The following is a 19769-nucleotide window of genomic DNA, read 5'->3' as shown; positions in this document are numbered from 1 at the left end:
TAGTTGGAAAGTGGAACTGAACTGTCAATGAATAGGGTTGATGGCAAGGAAGAGCACAGAGGTCCAAGGAAGAAGCAAGATGTTTCTGCCTTTGGATCATACAAACCATGATCACTTCTAGCCCAGCACCTGAGCCATCTGTCCTGCAAGGAATAGGAGTGACCACTTACAGGCAGGAGTTGCTTGCTTGAGTGGATATAAGGACACACAAAGACATGTAGATATGGAGTCTGATTTGGGGCTTTTTATGATGATATTTATTAAAACCAAAAGCTGTGACTCTTCTCTTAGCACCAACTTTCCATCCTTACCTGGAATCATTTTGCTATTCCCAATGACTGATGGGGGGTTTTACAGGGCTTCTTGATTTTCTGGATGCCTTCCATGGACCCCAACACAGCTTCTCTAGCCTCCATTCTGCAGGTGTGGTCAATGATGCTCTCACTTTTTCTCCCAGTGCTTCAGGCTTCTCCCACCTTGGTCCCCTCAGTTTCTGGGAGTGTTCAGCAGCTACTTTCGTCTCCTTTCCCTCTCTGGGGTCTCAGCACAGCTAGAGAAAATACCACTGGCTCTCCAATGTCCCCTCCATGCTAATAGGAGAGCCTTCCTTTTATTCCTCTCTCCTCTCAGTGACTTCCTTCCTCACCCTCTGCCCTCAGACATTCAGATTCATCTTCACTTGCAACTTTCCAACTTGATTCTCCCTGCCTCAGTCTCAGGATGTGACCTCACAGATGCATGTCCCAAAAGGATGAAGGCTTTCAACACAAACTCCTTTGATTCTGTTTCTCCCCAAATCCTCCTTTGCCTCTATGGGTCGCCTGGCACATGTGACAGGAAGTATTACCCTTGTTCTTAGTCAAAACCAACCAGTCTATCCATATGTGTGATTTCACCATACTGTCACCTGTGGGACCTTATTTCCTAAATTATTTCTTTCTCATAAACCTTCAGTATCCACAGTCCTTTATACACTGCCAAACTATGTTGGCCACATGATCAAACAACCAACCTTCCTTTTACTTTTTTACCCATTTAAATTACCACCCAATCCCATGTTTTGTCTTCAAACTTCTTGGAAAACACATCTTCAATTAGTGTCTGTACTCCTGTGCAGGTTCTTATTTCTGAAATCCTCACCTTCTGACCGGTGCCTTCCTCCTACAAAGTATTTATCAACAACAACTATTTCCCACTGATGGTGCTACAGGAATCATCATGCCTGAGAAGATCCTACCCTACCTTTCTCTCAAAGTCCCATTTCAAGTGCCTCTTCCTCTTTGAATATTTAATAAATCATAACTCATGTCTTACTTATTAGCGTGAGATTTGTAGAATAGGAAGACTTGGCTTCGAGTCTTGACTCAGGCATTAATGATGTAATTCAGAATGTCATATCACCTCTCTGTGTAATAAGGATATGTTTTTGGGTGACCCACCACATCTCTTCTACCACATATTACATTTTTAGGCATCTTAATGTCAACAACTGTCTTTTCATACTGTGTAGCACAGCCCTTGTGGAGAGCTCTCTGTAGCTCCTTATTTCCTCTTGGGATAATCTTCTCCTTTTAGCAAAAAACTTGATGAAATTTAAGTCTGTGGTTTGGATTTGTGCTTTTAAAATCTTCCTTTTAACTTTGCCCTTTAATGATGAAAATGCAACTAGATGTAAAATATCTTGGCTTCTGAAAGTCTTAAAGTCAATACTTAGAAGTTCATTCAAATAGAAGAGCAAGTCTAGTAAGTTTCTGAGGAGACTTCTAAATAGGTGGCCATTGGATAACAAGACATCCTGCTCTAAAGGGATTAAGGAACCAGAAAACCAATGTGTAGACAAGATATATGAAAGGTGATAGATTTCCTATCACATTTCTTGATGTCTGGGTACATGGAGAAATGGCTGCCCTAGGATATTAATGTCCTGGTATAATTAAAGTAGGGCCACTGAGTGCAAAGTAGAAGTAGCAAGATCATTAACTATTGACAAGATAATCAACACATTATAGAACAGATTAGAGTAGTTCCATATACATAGCAAGGAAAATTATACTGTCAAGTGGAATAAGTTTTAATGTGGAACTGAATAAAAAGACGAAGTATGGAAAAGGAGACTCCTCTTGAGTTTTTCAAGCTAGACTTGGTGTCAGTTGTCAATCCAGGAATTCTCAATTACTTTAAATATGAGCAACACGGGGTTGAGATACTCGAGCTTTCCTTTTCTCTCCTTTTAGGTATTAGTTGAAGGCTTCTGCATTTCATGTCAACTTATGGGGGAATTACTGGGAAGACTGGTTTGCACAACTGCTGGTTGCCAACACAGCTTGCACGAGTGTAGCATCAGTGCATTCTTCTAGAACTTTCCCAAGGAATTAATCTCCTGGGGTATTGCTAGATTACCACATTTGTCCTCCCAGCACAGTGGAGAAATCTGAAAAGACATCACAGGCATTCTTTCCCCATGGTTTTATTAACAAACTTAATGAAGCAATCATTTATTCCAAGGATTGCTTATGAACCTGAAAGCACTACCTCCTCTATACTTTCAAATTCCTAATCCTGTGAATATTTCCAAATCTTGAAATGGCTGCATTTTTAGGGAGACTTTTCCCAAGTTCTTATGAGGCAACATTATTTTTTGATGTTCACACTGAGATTCTCTAGGGATCCTCTGGTTTTCTGAGCTCTTAAATCAGGTAAAGTATTTGCTGGCTTTGGGAGCTGTGAGCTCCATTCACTTGCTTGGAAATTGACAATTCATAAAAGTTAATAAGACTTTTACCCAGAGAAAAACACCATCTTTTCTTTTGCATAGAAAAGATACCTCCAGCTTTTTCTCCCTCTCTTGTGTGACTTTCTCTGGCAATTTTCTGCTCTATCTTTTCAGTACCCACCTCTAAGAGAAGTCACTCCAGATAGTCCCCAAGCTACTTTCCCATGGCATCCCCTGCCGCACTGCTATTGAGCGGTGACTCTGATTTTCTGTCTAACGTCAGGTTACATGTGTACCCATAAATACTCAAGGACACACAACGATTGTGGCCCACCCTTTTCATCTTAGTCTTTAAACCAAGATATTTAATTCTCTCTTAGTTTCATTCCTCAGATAAGGATGGCCTAATGAATGTCTGTGAAAGGCAAATGTCAGGCCAGGAAAAAAAGTTTGCAACATATATGGCAAACTCTTAGGATATTTGATATATGTATTTACCCTAATAAATCAATAAGCAGAAGGTAATAAGGAAGTGGGCAATGGATATGTACAGGCAAATCAGAAAAAAAGAAATACTACTGGGAGCATCTGGCTGGCTCAGTTGGTGGAACATACAACTCTTGATCTCAGGGTTGTCAATTTGAGCCCTGTATTGGGTGTAGAGATTACTTAAAAAAAAGAAAAAGAAAAAGAAAAATACTACTGGAAAATAAATGTACAAATCTATCCAACTTCATTTGTAGTCTGAGAAATTTTAAGAATTATAAAATAGCACATTTGTCTATCAAATAGGTTTAAATATTTTAAAACTATAATACTCTGGAGTATGCTGTTCCTAATAATAGTTATATCCATACTGTATACTGTTTGTATTGTTCAGCTTGTCAATTAAAAAGTATATCTTTTGGGGTCCCTGGCTTGCTCAATCAGTTAAGCATCTGCCTTTGGCTCAGGTCATGATCCCAGGTTCCTGGGTTGCAGCCCCATGTCTGGCTCCCTGCTTCTCCCTCTTTCTCTGCCAGTCCCCCTGCTTGTGTTCTCTCTTTTTCAAATAAATAAATAAATAAATAAATACATACATACATAAATACATAAATACATAAATACATAAATAAATAAATAAAATCTTTTAAAAATTAAAATAAAAAATAAATCAGTTTGGACCAAAAATATATGTATATATGCATATATGAGTCATATCTATGAATACTTAAAATATATATATATATAAATAAAACACATTATCCCAGAAAGGTAAGGATGCAAGGAAATAAGGATTTTCATAAACTTTAATATGAAGATACATTGATAATAATATTTCTAGATGACAATTAAATTACATGTCTCAAAAAGAAAGCCCCCAAACATGAATACAGTTTTGTTTCTGTTTTTAGAGAGGGAAGGGGGATGGTAGGAGAGGGATAGAAAGGAGAAGGAGAGAGATAATCTTAAGCAGACTCCATGCCTAATACAACCCTGAGATCATGACCTGAGCTGAAATCAAGAGTCAGACACTTAACCAACCACGCCACCCAGGTGCCTCACATGAATACCTTTTGACGCAACAATTCTGCTTCTTGGAATTTACCCTAAGGAATGAATCACGGTTATGCACAAAGATTTAGATACCAATATTCCTCACAGCAGTATGTATAATACTAAGAAATTAGAAACTGCCCAATTCTCCATCAGTAGGAGTTGGTCACATAGGTTGGGGCAGGCTACAAAGGGCTTAGTGTTATGCAAGCTTTAAACCACAGCCCTTCATCCAGTCATGGATCTACACTTTGCCTTGGGAATCAGTGAAAATCAGGCCAAAAAACTGTCTCCCTATCTCAGACATGAGTAGAGCAAAGTCAATATTCCTGCTTGGGTATTACGGTACCAGCTGTCCTCTCCTGACCCCAGGAGAAGTTCCAGAGCAGGGCTGAAGGTCAGGATAAAGACCTAGATTCTTCCTTGTTTGTTGTTTCTTGACTGCACTCTGTGCGTCTTCTGGTAGAACTGGCGTTTTTACATCTCCATCCAAGTAACCTACAACAATAGCTCCATAGTGTGATGTCCATTAAATTGGCCATTACCTTAAATTGCGTGGGTTAGGGAAGGGTTCAACCAAGGGTCCTTCCTGAGGGAAGGGGCCAGAGATCAACCAGCATTTTTTTGTTCAGCCTGCCTGCCTGCTGACGAGAGTATATAAAAAGCAGGAAGGCATTCACACCTTATTTCCCTTCAGTGATAATGAGTGACTGATGGGATAAATATATAGAACAGTGTCCTCTTTATTAGGGTGTGAGTCAGACCCTAAAACACTGACAATCACTTTTATTTTTAAATTTTTTTAAAGATGTTATTTATTCATTGATGAGAGACACAGAGAAGCAGAGAAATAGAGGGAGAAGCAGGCTCTCTGCAGTGAGCCTGATGGGGGACTCGATCCCAGGACTCTGGGATCACCACCTGAGCTGAAAGCAATGCTCAGGGTCTGAGCCACCCAAGTGTCCCAACAATCATTTTTAGTATCAACCATCTACCTTTGTCTAACGTTCATTTTTCCAGAGGCCTCTCACATTTATTTTCCATTTGGATCCTCAATATTAATTGTGTAGATTAGGCATTGTGTCCCCAGTGGGAAGACCAAAAATTTAAGAGTCAGACAGACCTTGCTTCCCAAACAAAGGGAAGGGAATGAAAACAAGTGCAAATGAAGCTAAGGTGGGAGGTGTGGCTGTGGGGAGTTGAAAACATTCTTTCCTAGGCGCCTAAGTGGAGGCAGGGTCATCAGCTAAGGCAAAGAAGAATGTTGGCTGAGGTGAGGGAAGGCAGGCAGGAGAGGTTACTGACTGGTAGCTTTTAAATTTCGCCACCATCCATATAAGATTTGGGTTCTGGTGCCGGGTTCTGGTACCGAGTTATGAAAAACTCCTTATAAACAGACATGAGGCAACCAGACAGGAAGCTGGTTGTAAATGGAGGTCAAAGACACGTTTGGTCCACTGCTATGAACTGAGGAGTTTCCAAATCACACCCTTCAGAATAATTTTTTTTAAACTGAGGTATCATTAGCGTATTACATTCTATTAGTTTCAAGCACACAACATTGTGATTCAGAATCACAGTTTTGAATACCTAAAGCAAAAGGGAGAAAAGAGACTGGTGGGTATAATGAAACGTGCCCTATCAGATCTTTGGAGCGCGATGGTTTGCATCTGGCTCTGCAGCTGGACTTGTGTGATCTCGAGTTGGTATCACAGGGTCTCTGGGCCTTCCCAGATTCTAAAAAGTGACTGATTTTGATGTGCCTCCTGGAGTCTCTCTTCTCTTCCCAGTGACCAAAAGATCCAAAAATAGTGCAGATTTCTGAAATCAGTGAGCTGAGAGATCTTAATATTTACCACGAAAATAGCAATGAAGAAGTTCAGCAGTTTATCTGCAGGTTTACCACACCACGCCCTTTATCCCAGAACGGAAGGCTCCTATGAGCAGAAGGGCTCACGGAGGGAGAGACTGGAAGCTGCCCAATCTTTGTTGCTTGTCAAAGCCAAAAATTGAATTAAATCAGATGGGTCTTTTGAAAAAGAAAAAACAAAACAGATGAGTCTTTTAAGAAAAAAAAAAAAAGTGTTGGTCAGCTAAAGACTTATTTAAAAACACATGGTCATCCTGCCATTTGTGGGATCTAAAGACCAAATATAGTATCTGCAGGAGGCATGCTGTTACAATTTAGCAACTATTTCCCAAAACATGGCTGGGATTCTAAAAATGCTAGTCCTGTACTCGTGTCTCTAGATGAAGCTCCACTCAGCCTGTCTTTAGGGATTTGAGAAAATTCCACCCCTTTAGCCAAGTGTCTTAATATTGGAGACTTTGTTTAGTTTTGCTTTACAGTTCTTTTATTTTTAGAATTCTATTACAGCTTATTGTCAAACAGTTAAATGAATACAACTGTATTATATAGGATACCCTGCAGTTGTGTCCACGCATCTTAATGAAAGACTCTGTAACTTCACAGACTGGATTATAGTAATTTTATGAATAATTATTCCACCAACTCTGAAGTCACCATACCCAAATTTATGTGTCCAAATGATTTCAAAGGAGTTTAACCTCATCAGAAGAAAAGTTAAATTTAACTCAGAATCAGGCCCTCTGCTAAATTGTCAAGGTCCACTGCTTTTAACAGGAGCCTAGCTAGGTTCATTTTGTGAACCTGGGTAATTTATGATATTGTTGGCATACAACTGAAATGTTTCTATGTGAGGATAGAAGGCCATTTCTGGAAACTATCATTCACATACTTATTATAGGCCCAATTGGAGCTATTCAATGAGTAAAGTAGGTGGTGGGGTAAGCCAACAATCTGGCCAACTATGTCTAGTGAGCAGGCCATGGAGCCTACTTTAAAAGACACTTTTAAATCAAGTTAATTCAGCCAGTGTTTAGCTGTTTAATACAAACAATCCTTTTTCGCTTCACAACAAAGGTTTGTGGTTATATATTCCACAGCTCTTGGGAAAGCTTTATTACCTCCCTCCCTCAGCGAAGTTGGTTGGGTAGCCCTTAAATTATGACACTTCATAAAGTTAGAATCAGTAACCCTAACTCCTTTAAAAGTTTAACCTGGTTTAGTTTGAGAACATAAGTTCCCAATATATCTGTTTATCTACTTTTTCTTTGCTGGGTGCTTTAACCAGGAACTTTCACAGACTTCTACAGGCCTAGGGATAGTCTAGCTCCTCTGATTAACACAGCCTTGTGACTAGATTCCCATACAGACCCTCTACCCACCCCACTGTCCCTCTTCCCCCCTAAAATAACTTTAGAAGACAATTAAAATTGTAGACTATGAAGAAAGTTTGCTCAGTTACTTTTTATGATCTGCTGCCCATTATTATGTTGTTTTGAGGGAGTAGATGATCCTTTTTGGAAAGGGAGAAAAATGTAAACAAAGAAAAGATTCTATGGCCCTTTGACAAATTTGCAGTTTTCTGAAGCAGGAAATTGGAACAGTAGAGCCTTGAAAATCTCGGGGATGATTATGTAGCTTGAGTTTTTGTCCATCTCTCTTGGTTTTTTGGCTCCTCTGCCTTTTGTTTCCAGAGCTTGAGGATATTTCATTGCTTGTTAGAACCATCTCCCAGTGACAAAGAGAGGAAGAGAAAACTAACTCCATCTAGTCTGCTTATAAAACATCAACAACTGTCCTGTGCTGATTGGGAAGAATAAAGTGAGGTTTTATCATCCACCCAGCAGTGTTTTACCACCCCCCACCCACCATAGGTAGAGGTACCTCTGGCTAAGAGGTAACTTTGCCCCTCAAGGGACATTTGGCAATGTCTCCATCTAATTTTGATTGTCTCAACTTGGGGGTGATACTGTTATCTAGTGGGTAGAGACCAGCGTTGCTGCTTAACATCCTGCAATGCATCAGAGAGTGTATATTAGTGTATTTGAGAAGGAGATGACGAGGAACAAAGTGAAATAATATATCCCTTAGACAGGTGTTCCTGATTTTATGCAAATCTCCTAAAACTTAATGGCAAATGAGATCTGCATAGATCATGTTGTTTCAGTGTATTTAAAGGTCCCAGTCCTTAGGTGCTTGTGATACTTTGCAATTTTTGTTTTGATAGAGAATATTCCTTGCAGAGGAGCCCTACCTAGACTAATTTTGGCAACACAAATAGGCAGTAACTTGAGAGCTACGTAAACATATTTGCAAACAAGTAATTTTAAATACAGTCAAGTAAGGATCGACAATATTACTTAACATTTTATCATACTTAAAAGAGGCATTGCACGTGCTCGTTTATCTACAGCACAGTGTTCCAATCTCAGCACTACTGATATTTTGGTGTTTATAATTGTTAGTGATAATCGTTTGTTGTGGAGGACATTCTGATGCATTGCAGGATGTGAAATATATATTCAGGTTGCCTAGGAATTTTTTTTCCAGTCTACGGAGGTATTCCACTAGCTTTGAAATACCGCCTAAAATGAAATAAACACTCTTTTTAAAAAGATCTACAAATAAGCAAGAAGTTAATCCCTCAAGAATTTAGCCTATGACCAGTTCCCTTCTTGTCACATTCTTAACTGGACCTAGGGACAGGGTTCTGAAGAACAGACCAGGATGTTTGGCTTTCCCTTTTTCCTGTCTCAACCCGGCCTGGTCATTAGCTGGCCCAGGCACAACTACCCTAAAGTAACCTTTCCACTTCAAGTAGCCCTCAAAATGTAAGATGGTGGCCCAAGAATAGGAGCTGACATTATCAGCATTATTAATAGCACAGTGGAAAATCTTGTGTGTTCCACCAAACAAACTGATCTTGTCATGTTTCTTTTGTGTGTTGGAATGCTGATAGGCAAGTGCCAAACAGATTTGAGGTTTGAGGCCGTAGCTTGAATCTTAGTTCATAGCTAACTGACTGTGGATCTTTTATAAGACAGAACAACATGTGGTCTGGCTAGTATTCTCAGTGCAGAAAGAGTTCTAAGATAGGAACAACCTAGTGGCCTAGTCTTGTCCAGAACAGCTTTAGCATTTCACCTAACCCACTGTGGCCCTTCACAAATCGTTTAGAATTCTTAAAAGGAGCCAGGAAGTTCTATGCATTGGAATTTCTGCAATGAGGAAATGCTATATATCTGCTGTGTCCAATTCACTTGACCACTAACTATATGTAACTACTGGGCACTTGAAATGTGGCCCGTGTGCCTGAAGAAATGAATTTTTTATTTTTACTTCTTAAATAGCCACATGTCCTCGTGGCTACTATAATAAACAATGCCAATCTAGGAAACACTAGCTCATTCCACATCTTAATTATAGATGTCCTGATTCTTTTTTCTTTTTTTTTTCTCAGTTGTAAATATAACAAAATTAAAAAGAATAGTTGGAAAATAGAAGGAAATTCTGTTTAACCCTCATATAATTTCATGGGCCTAACATAATTGTTCCAAATTTGATAAATTTTCAAGGCTTTTTTCTATGTACTTTTAGATGAGTTCAGTATAATTTATCTTATTTTGTTTAACTTTATCTTTTATAACCAGCTTTTTTTTTCATTTAACATTATGAGAGAAATAGACTTTCATACTACTGAATAATATTCACAAGCAATCAGAGTTAATGTTTTCCTATTTCTTAACTTGTGGTACCATAGTTTATTCACTTCCTGTATTTTTGTGAAATTTTGGATTGTTTCATTTGTTGGCTTGCTGGCTTATTTTATTGCTTGTGTTTGGTTTTATGGTCATCATAAAATAATGCTATAGTAAACACATGAGAGCACATTACTATTTCCCCTTCTTAGAATCCATTTACATGCCAAATGATTGAGTCCTATTTAGGTAATGGTTTACATGGTGAATCCACCCCAGATTCATTTTGGAAAAAGTACATTTTCACTATTTAGGTGAAAAATAGACTTGAAAATTACCAAAAGGAAGGAAAGCCAGGACTTTTTCTCTCTGCAGCACGATTTATTCAATAAATTAGGAGACAGATTGACAATCCTTCCCCCATAACAATAAACATTGCTGATAAAATACAACTGCATTCAATGCTGATGACATAGAGCTTTGGTTTGCAAATGGGGAATAAGTTCCTAGGCAAAAATCCTGCAAGTAGAACACCCTGCTGATAGGGACTCCTGGGTGGCTCAGTCGGTTGAGCAACTGCCTTTGGCTCAGGTCATGATCCCAGGAGGGCTGGTGGGATCCAGCCCAGCCTTGGGCTTCCTGCTCAGCGAGGAGTCTGCTTCTCTCTCTTCCTCTGCCCCACCGCCGTGCTCATGCTTGCTCTCAAATAAATAAATAAAACTTTTTTTTTTTAAGATTTCATTTATTTATTCATGAGAGACATACACACAGAGAGAGAGGCACAGACACAGGCAGAAGCAGGCTCCATGCAGGGAGCCCGACGCAGGACCCGATCCCAGGTCTCCAGGATCACACCCTGGGCTGAAGGCAGTGCTAAACCACTGGGCCACCGGGGCTGCCCTAAATAAATAAAACCTTAAAAAAAACAAAAACAAGAACAAAAACCCTGTTGATAATCTCTATAATCTCTAAAAATTAGAAAATTAACAGAGATAAAACAAAAATACCCCCTTTACCTTGTCCCTTGTAAATATATATGTGTAGTTATATATTGTTACATCTCTAAACTATTCTAATTTAAAGCAGCCTAAATATGGTCCAAGTAAACTTTTACACATCTTATAATTAGTAATTATTCTAAAGATGTTGGCTTAAGACATTTTATACTTTGCATAGTGGTAAACTGTCACATCATTTTTAAATTTATTTTGAAACAAATTTTGTATGCTAATGGTTCCCATCCTCAAAGAGCAAAGAGATCCTGCTGGTAACACAGAGAAGTTGAAGACACAACATAATATTAGAATCTAAAAAAAAAAAAAAAATCAAATATTCTCATTATTCCTAATTTGAGATTTAGTTTCTGTTATATCTCTTTGTCTTTGTTTGAATTAATATTTGTGTTTGAGGGATTGCACATGAACTGAATGACTTCGTGCTCATTATACCTTAGGTTACACATGCGAAGCAGCTTTATAAACCACAAAGTACAGTGAAAATCTAATATAAATGTTTTGAAAAGTACTCTTTGCTCATCTTGTATATGAAAAGGAGACATTAAAATCGGTCTAATAGGGGGATCCCGGGGTGGCTCAGTGGTTTAGCGCCTGCCTTTGGCCCAGGGCGTGATTCTAGAGTCCTGGGATAGAGTTCCGCATCAGGCTCCCTGCATGGAGCCTGCTTCTCCTTCTGCCTGTGTCTCTGTGTCTCTCATGAATAAATAAATAAAATCTTAAAAAAAATAAAAATAAAATTAGTCTACTGGAAAGATATGCAAAACTTCTCTTCCTCCCCACCCCCCTTTCTATGGCACAATGAATTTAATAATTTATAGTATGGATCGGTTTTTCTTTCACATAGAAGAATAAAAATGTTTGGCCTGATAAAATAACTGTATTTAGGGCTTTTATTAGTGATATTATCAAAGGACATATATCTTTTCTTCGGAAATGGAACATGAATCTCCAGATGGCAAATCACTGGGACTTTGTTCACAATATGAATGAAGCACATTGCCAGAAATTCATTTCCAAAAAATCAATGCTGTTTGTACTGGAAATGTTTTGTAAAAATGCTTGGCATTCCATCAACCCGTATGCACTTTGTGGATTATCTGGGGGAAAATATTTAAAACCTGACAGGTTTTCCTCTGCCAGGTGGTTAACCTCTTGCCTTCCTCCTTCAATTCTCTGAAGAATGTGAACTAATTCCAGCATTAATATACACAGCATATCATTATGAGCTTAACTGTGCTTAAAAAAAAGAATAGAAGTAGTTTCAGGGTCACGTATAAATGACTTGCTGTAACTCATGCCACTAGGACCTATAGTTCATGTGGACAAGGAAGAGGGCTCTGTGGTTTGCTTATGCATGCTTTGGACTAAGTAAATCCCAAGTTGTAAGAATTTCTAATTTGCAGCTAATGGAATTCATAGTTTTCTTTCTCGGAATTGTAGGTGGTTTTCATCAGCCTATGCAAAAGTTTTTGGGACTGTGGACTGGTAGCCCTGGACGACATTACAATAGAATTGGGAAGCTGCTCATCTCCAGGTAAGACAGCCAAGGTTTCAAGCGCCCTTTGTCTCCCAGGCCTGTGCCAGCACATCCTGTTTCTCTAAGAATACACCAAATACATTTAATCTGGGGCTTGCTTTTGTGGGTTTTTTTTGTTGTTGTTGTTTTCTTGCCAGAAGTGCCTCTGTCCAGATCTGTGTAGTAAGTTTTAGAATTTAGAAATGATGATTTGTATATAATGTATGACTTTGTACATGTGACTTGACTTCTATATCCTCATCTTTAAGAGAAGTAGTAATAGTAATACCTACCTGAACAGTGGGAATAATACCTGTACATGCCCTCGCATGCGGGACCTGGCATTTTTAATGTTGTCTTACATGAATGTAGATTTTCAAGTGATATTGATGAAATCATTATTATACAGATACTATACTAAACATGTAATTTTTCTTTTTCCTTTTTTTTTTTTTAGAGAGGTAGTGCAGGGCAGAGGGAGAGAGAGAATCTTAGGCAGGCGCCACACCCAGTGTGGAGCCTGTAAGCATGTAATTTTTAAATGATAATGAAATGAAATATTTTCTAAGTGAATTAAATGACAGTGGAACAGTGGACCAAGCATGGATGACAGGGACAAAATAAAGATGGTGGCCATGTGTCGGACACTATGTCTAATGAGATAATGGTGCATACCTCAGCCTGTATCTACTGATTACCACTGCATCCTAAACCATAGGTGTATCTATTTCTCTAACAAACAGGCAGATTGTGGTATCAGTGTGGCACTGCAGGATCATCTCCTTGTTTATCTAATTAAAAGATAATTTGTTTTTAGCCTCTTGATTTGTGAGGCACTGCAAGGATAACACAAAGAAAAGAAAGATAAAAAAAATCTCTACAGTCAAGGCATAGCTTGTACCGTATATAAAATAAAATGGAGTAAAATAATTATTATGCAAGAGATGTAATAAAAACAGGTGGTAGATTAGAGAAATTTGCTAAGAATCTCAATGCAGAAAGGTACAACCATGTTCAGGCAAAGAAGTTTCCAGTAAGTGGGAGGTGGCACCATTCTCATTTTAAGAATCATCATCCAAAGACATAAATACTTGTTTTTGGAAATGGAAAATAAGGCTCCAGGTGACACAACACGAAGCCCTAATATTTATTTAGCTACTATTTATTGAGAACTTCATGTTCTAAATAGTTTATGTGCATCATCTCACTGAACACAGTCCCGTGAGGTAGGTGAGAATACTGAAGCTCAGAGAAAGTCACTCACTTGCTCCACGCATGTTAAACTGTGTCTCCAGAAGCACAGTGAGCCTTTGCATGTTCTCTGCTTCCCTCCAGGCAACTATAGAGTTGTTCTAAGGATTTCCTTCACTTATCCTGGATTTCTGAAGAAACCTATTCTAGGCAATTTTATTATTTTCCATATTTCCATAAAGGCAATTTCCCTCCAATTTTCAGAGCTTTGTAAGCTCCTTCGGGCAAATAAACTCACCAATCAGAGGAGGTTTCTTTCTCGAAGTTATCCCGACACCTTGGAATCTAGATTTCTGATTTTTCTCCACTGCTATGGCAGAACCCACAGTAGAATCCAGGCTCTAGCTGGGGGCAAGAGGTTGGCATAGGTGGGTGGCCAGCTGGGGGGTAGGGAGGCTGCCTCTGCTCAAGCTCAGGCGTATGGCCAGGTGACATCCATACATGCAGGGTGGGCTTCTTCTAAGCCACGGGATGCATTTTCTTTGAAAAGGCCTTAACAATTACAACACCTGCTGTTTCCTTACAGAGAGGCTTCCACCTCCACCTGGAGAGTGTACTTTTGAACAAGATGAATGTGCATTTACTCAGGAGAGAAGAAACCGGAGCAGCTGGCATAGGAGGAGAGGAGAAACTCCCACCTCCTACACGGGACCAAAGGGAGATCACACTACTGGGGTAGGTGAGTTATGCCACATGGTACTGTTTGCTAAGGAAACCTGACCGAGCTTTCTAGGGGGTCATTCACTGCATTTTGGAAGGCGCAAATTTATGTCCTGGGTCTAGAATGAGCTACACATGCGATTCGACACCCCTGGGATAGATCGTCAAATTTGTGCATTCAAGATTGTTCTTTCTGCTTATACATTGTTTATGTATCTTGCGCAAAGAGGATTTAAATGGGCTTACAAAGATATGCACACAAAAATAATTTAATTAGAAGTGGGTTTAAAAATAAAAGAGAGAGGGACAGCATGAAGGAAAAAAAAAAGTAGTGATCTAAGCTGGAGCCAGCACTGAGGCCTCGAATGAAAAATGTGCTGGCAGACAAGGGAGGGAACATTAGCGTGCGAGCTTGACTCTACATTTTCTAGCAGCTGAAACAAAGATGAAAAACATGATTTACTGTGTCCTTAGGCTAAAGAAGAAGCACTCCACCAAGGGGTGTAGAAAATAAGGGGGTGCATTTTCTGCAGAAAATATATGAAGGACAATGAAATACACTAAATGTTGATTTATTATCACCATGTGCAGCAGTTGTAAACAATGTCAGTGGTAATATACCCCATACAGAATAGAGCTTTCTCACAGACACTCTTAATTTCGCTTAGTGTATCCATTGGGTGCACACTGTTCAGTCCAGAGAAGCAGAACAATGCCTGATCATAAGCTTGCAGAGATATTTTCTCAAGGGTCCTAGCAAAGAAGCCATTATAATAGGAAATACAAAGGGAGGGGCTCCTGGGAGACTTAGTCAGTTGGGCTTTGAACGTTGATTTCAGCTCAGGTCGTGATCTCGGGTCCTGGGATCAAGCCCCAGATTGGGCTCCACACTCGGCAAGGAGTCTGCTTTTCTCTCTCTCTCTCTCTCTCTCTCCCTCCCTCCTTCTCTCTCTCTCTCTTTTCCTCTCCCTCTAGCCCTCTCCTTGCTCACACACTCTCTCTCTTTCTCAAATAAATACATAAATCTTTCTAGATAAATAAATAATACAAAGGTGAGTTAGCTACTGCTATTTCTTATGGCCTACCTCAAGATAAGCCTATGGAATAACACCAGAGAGCACCCTGCAGTGTAACCTGTTTGTGAATTGGCTAAACTTGATGGGGTACCATCAGGAACAGCTTTATTCTTTCTTTGGACGCTCTCTTGAAACGTACCCTAAAATATTCTCCTTTCTCCATCCCCCGATCCCTTAGTTTCCCAGTCCTGTTGAGGTATTAGAATAGTTACCTACTTCTTTGTGTTACACAATCCAGTCCAAATCAAATCTTCAGTTTCTCGTTCAATTGAGTCACCTCTTTTTCCCTTGGCTGAGATCTAACTCGTAGTTTGGGAATTAGAAAAGGGAAGAAAGTTCCTTTGTTTTCTTTGTTGGACTTCCTCTTCCACCCCTCATTTCATGATCTTTATTCAGGATAAGTGGAAGAGAGATGGAAAGAAAAGAACTTTTAAAATAGTGGGTGCTAGGGACACCTTTGGCTCAGGGTGTGATCCTGGGATCCTGAGATGGAGTCCCACATCAGGCTCCCCTCCAGGAACCTGCTTCTCTCTCTGCCTGTGTCTCTACCTCTCTCTCTCTGTGTCTCTCATGAATAAATAAACAAAATATTTTTTTAAAAGTAAAATAATAAAATAAAATAGTGGGTGCTATTTCAGATTCTCTCTTGACTGATGAATATCCTCTGTTATAGCAGATACCTAAATATTGGCTCTTTGGGGAACCACTGCATCTTACAATATCTGGCAGTGTACTTTCTGGCTAATGTCCTGTGACCACCTTCTCTTCCCTTAGTGCTTGCTCTGCAAGCCACAACTCACACAGACTTTCTCCTTGGGTTCTACCTGGCAGTTTTGGATTGGGGTCCCTTCAAGAGCTCTTGATTCCATCCACCTTCCATGAGTGTCCATTTGACCTCAGGCACTAATGCACTCTTGCCTGATTAAGGAGATGTGCAGGTTGGTCCTACCACTGACCTTTCTTTCTTTCCTTCTGCGTTCGGGAGCTTATTCTGGAACACTGTTGCTTCAATAGACATGATGTTAAAGACATTCAGCATTGGTCCAGTAGAATAGATTCCCACTTCCAGCACTGAGTAGAAGATTCTAAGGGGTCTCTAAGAGTATGTGAGGCTGTATCGGGAAGACCAGGGGGTTAAAAAGATAATTGAAAGACTTGTATGAAAAAAAAAAAAAAAGAAAGACTTGTATGTTAATACTGTTTTGGTTGGGAATAGTTTGTTGCCCTTTGTAACAGACAAAATCCATTTAGGGTTAGCTCTAGGGACAATTTGATGCAGAGGATAAAACTGTGTGATCAGGAGCCAGTTTCCCTCCTGTCTACCTCTCTGCTCTGGTTTTTTGGGGTTGACTCTAATCTTAGATAGGCTCTCATCTCATGATAGCAAGACAGCTGTAGCAACTGTAGGTCTTTCAATATTAAATCTAGTGGAAAGGGCGGCCTTGGTGGCTCAGCAGTTTAGTGCTGCCTTCAGCCCAGGGTGTGATCCTGGAGACCCGGGATCAAGTCCCACATCAGGTTCCCTGCATGGAGCCTGCTTCTCCCTCTGCCTGTGTCTCTGCCCTTTTCTCTCTCTCTCTCTCTCTCTGTCTCTCATGAATAAATAAATAAAATATTAAAAATAAATAAATCGAGTGGAAAGAGGTAACTCAAACAAAAATTTTAAAAAGTGAGTTTCATTGGCTCTGATTGATAATGTCTTCAGGGCAAGGTACTGCCAACCTTGGTTTTGAATCCCCATAGGGCTTAATCTTGTACCTTGTATACTACAGATGCTCAGAAATGTCTTTGGAATGAATAAATGAGCTATAAGCCCTCCTTGACACATATAAATAACTAGCCATTTATTTAGCAAAACCCCTAGAAGTAGGGAGGTAACTTTTTATTATAAGAGGAGTAGAGAAAGGTCAGGAACAAATCAGTTTGAGTTAGAGTCAATTGTAATCATGATGTTGTATTTATGTGCATTTTTCTTGGATGGAGGAGAGTTGATAGTTTTTCTTCCATTTCTCAGAGACACCAAGAAAGCTAGTTGTAGCAGATCTGAGAAGAGATACTCTCAAAGAGAGCTATGCTGTGGTAGATTGCCACAGGGGAATTTTCAGGGTAACATGCTGTGGAATGTCTTGGACATAGAAGAGAGCACAAAGCAAAAATAATAAGCAGTGGAGGAAAGGGGTCTTTGAAAAGGGCAAGGAGGGTCACCAGACTTCCACGAGGTACAGACCAATGAACTTTGGAATTATACCCCACTCACTATGTATGGAGCCATGAGATAGTTACATAAAATCTCTTCATTTCATTTGTGTCATCTCAAAGATTATATAAGAATAATTATAGCCCCTTGCCTATCTACCTGCTTTATAGGCTGGTTAAGTTTAAAAATTGAGAGATTTGGGACTCAACTGCTGCTACGGTCCAAATTTCACTTCTACCTTGAACATCTCTAAATGTCATTTCCTTATCTGTATGTGGAATAATTAGTACCTACATCATAGATTGTGGTGACATTTATGTATGTATCATTTATATGTGAGACAATATCTAAAACATAAGGGGCAGCCTGGGTGGCTCAGTGGTTTAGTGCCACCTTCAGCCCAGAGCCTGATTCTGGAGACCCGGGGTTGAGTCCCACGTTGGGCTCCCTGCATGGAGCCTGCTCCTCCCTCTGCCTGTGTCTCTGCCATTCTCTCTCTCTCTCTCTCTCTCTCTCTCTCCCTCCCTCTCTCTCTCTCTCTCTCTCATGAATAAATAAATAAAATCTTTTTTAAAAAATCTAAAACATGGTTAGGATATGACCTGGTATATAATAAATGCCCTAATGCTCTATTATTCATTTGTTCTTTCACTCAACAAATATTCATTGAGCATCTACTATGTGCCAAGTCCAGTTTAGATACTTAGGAAACACAGATGAACAAAACAAAACAATCATTTGCCCTCTTGGGCCTTCTAATCTAGCAGGTGGAGAACAGACAATGAAGACTACACTGAAGTATAAATTATATAGGTTAGAAGGTAATAAATTGCTACAGAAAAAAATAGAGTAGGGCAGGGGAGCTTGGAAATTGGGAGGAGGATGTAAATGGAGTTGGCTTATCTAAATAGTAGAGGCATAACAGAGCTCATTGAGAAGGTCGCCTGGAAAGAGTTGGGGTAGCTGTCCTAGTGTGTTTCTGGGAAGAAGTGTCTCAAGCAGAGGGAGCAGCCAGTGGGAAGCCCCTAAAGTGAAAGTATGCTCACTGTGTCCCACAGACAACAAGGCTGGTTTTGCTAAACAGAGTGAGTTGGGGAGGCAGTACTAGGAAGTGAGATCAGAGAAATAATCATGGGCCAGGTCCTGGCCTTTTCATTTGTTAAAAAGACTTTGGATTTTAATTTACCTGAAATGGGAGGACACTGGAAAATATTGAGCTTAGTGAAGAAGTGGCCTGGCCCCATTTTGAGAGAATCACTGTGGCTGCTCTGTTGAGAAAAGACTAAAAAATGGAAATGGGACAAGAGTGAAATCAGAGAACCCAGTTGGAATAAGGCGAGGCATCCAGGTAACTGATGATGATGGTGAATTTGCAGTGAGGGTGGATTTACCAATGACAGTCCAGGTGGTAAGAAGGAGTGAAATTCTGGATATATTTTGAAAGCAGAGGCAACAGAATCTCTTGATAGATTAAATATGAGTATAAGAGAAAGAGAGGAATCAAGAATGATTTCAACGATTTTGACCTGAGCAACTAGAATATGAGTTGTGGACAACTAAATAGAAAAGATTGAGTGGAGCAGTTTATTGGGAAGATCAGAAGCTCAGTTTTAAATATGTCAGGTTTGAGATTCTTAATAGATATTCAAGGGGGGAGGGGTGTCGAGTGGACAGCCGGGCCGGGGGATTCAGGAGAATGGCCAAGCTGGAAGTTGTTGGCATATGAATGATATTTAAAACTATATAACTAGGTGAGATCTCCAAGGGAGGTCTTGTAGACCCAAAAGTGGACCAAGGGATAAGCCTTGGAGCACTCCAAAGTTCAGAGGTCAGAAAAGGAAGAACCAGCAAAGGAGACGGAGAAGAGTGGCCAGTATCACTGATGACATTGTACGGGAGCCGCTCCTGCAGTGCCTGTGGGAAGTAGAGACTCAACAAAGGTGTCCCCATCCCTCCCTTCATCTCCATGACCTCTCCTTCCTTGGCTCTCTTTTCACTTGTGGCCATGGTTGTTGCTGCCACCTCAGTCACCCTCATGCCAGTCTAGTGGTTCTTACCTAATCCTTCTATGCATATATCACTTTTATCTTCCCAAGTGGATCATAAATAACGTCAGGAGTGGGTATTTGGACTCAGTATGAGCTTGCCAGTGCTGCCTTAATAAAATACCTCAAATACTGCTGGGCAGCTTAAACAACAGAAATTTATTTTCTCATGATCCAGGAGGCGAGAAGTCCAA

General features: G+C 39.9%; 1 protein-coding gene across 3 annotated transcripts in view; it reads left to right on the top strand.

The window, feature by feature from the left end:
• The window catches only part of MAMDC2 (MAM domain containing 2), a 147770-nt gene that overhangs the window by 104378 nt on the left and 23623 nt on the right, over window positions 1-19769 (top strand). For 2 of the 3 annotated variants that reach the window (XM_077907357.1, XM_077907362.1), the window contains exons 10-11: window positions 12271-12364; window positions 14124-14272. In XM_077907357.1, the coding sequence (XP_077763483.1) occupies window positions 12271-12364; window positions 14124-14272 (243 nt within the window). Of the gene's footprint in view, window positions 1-12270; window positions 12365-14123; window positions 14277-19769 lie in introns of all 3 variants that reach the window. The other variant, XM_077907349.1, reaches the window with a different exon arrangement.

The sequence above is a fragment of the Canis aureus genome, chromosome 1 (assembly GCF_053574225.1).
Source record: "Canis aureus isolate CA01 chromosome 1, VMU_Caureus_v.1.0, whole genome shotgun sequence".
NCBI classification, from domain to species: domain Eukaryota; kingdom Metazoa; phylum Chordata; class Mammalia; order Carnivora; family Canidae; genus Canis; species Canis aureus.
This window is presented reverse-complemented; position numbering and strand designations above follow the sequence as displayed.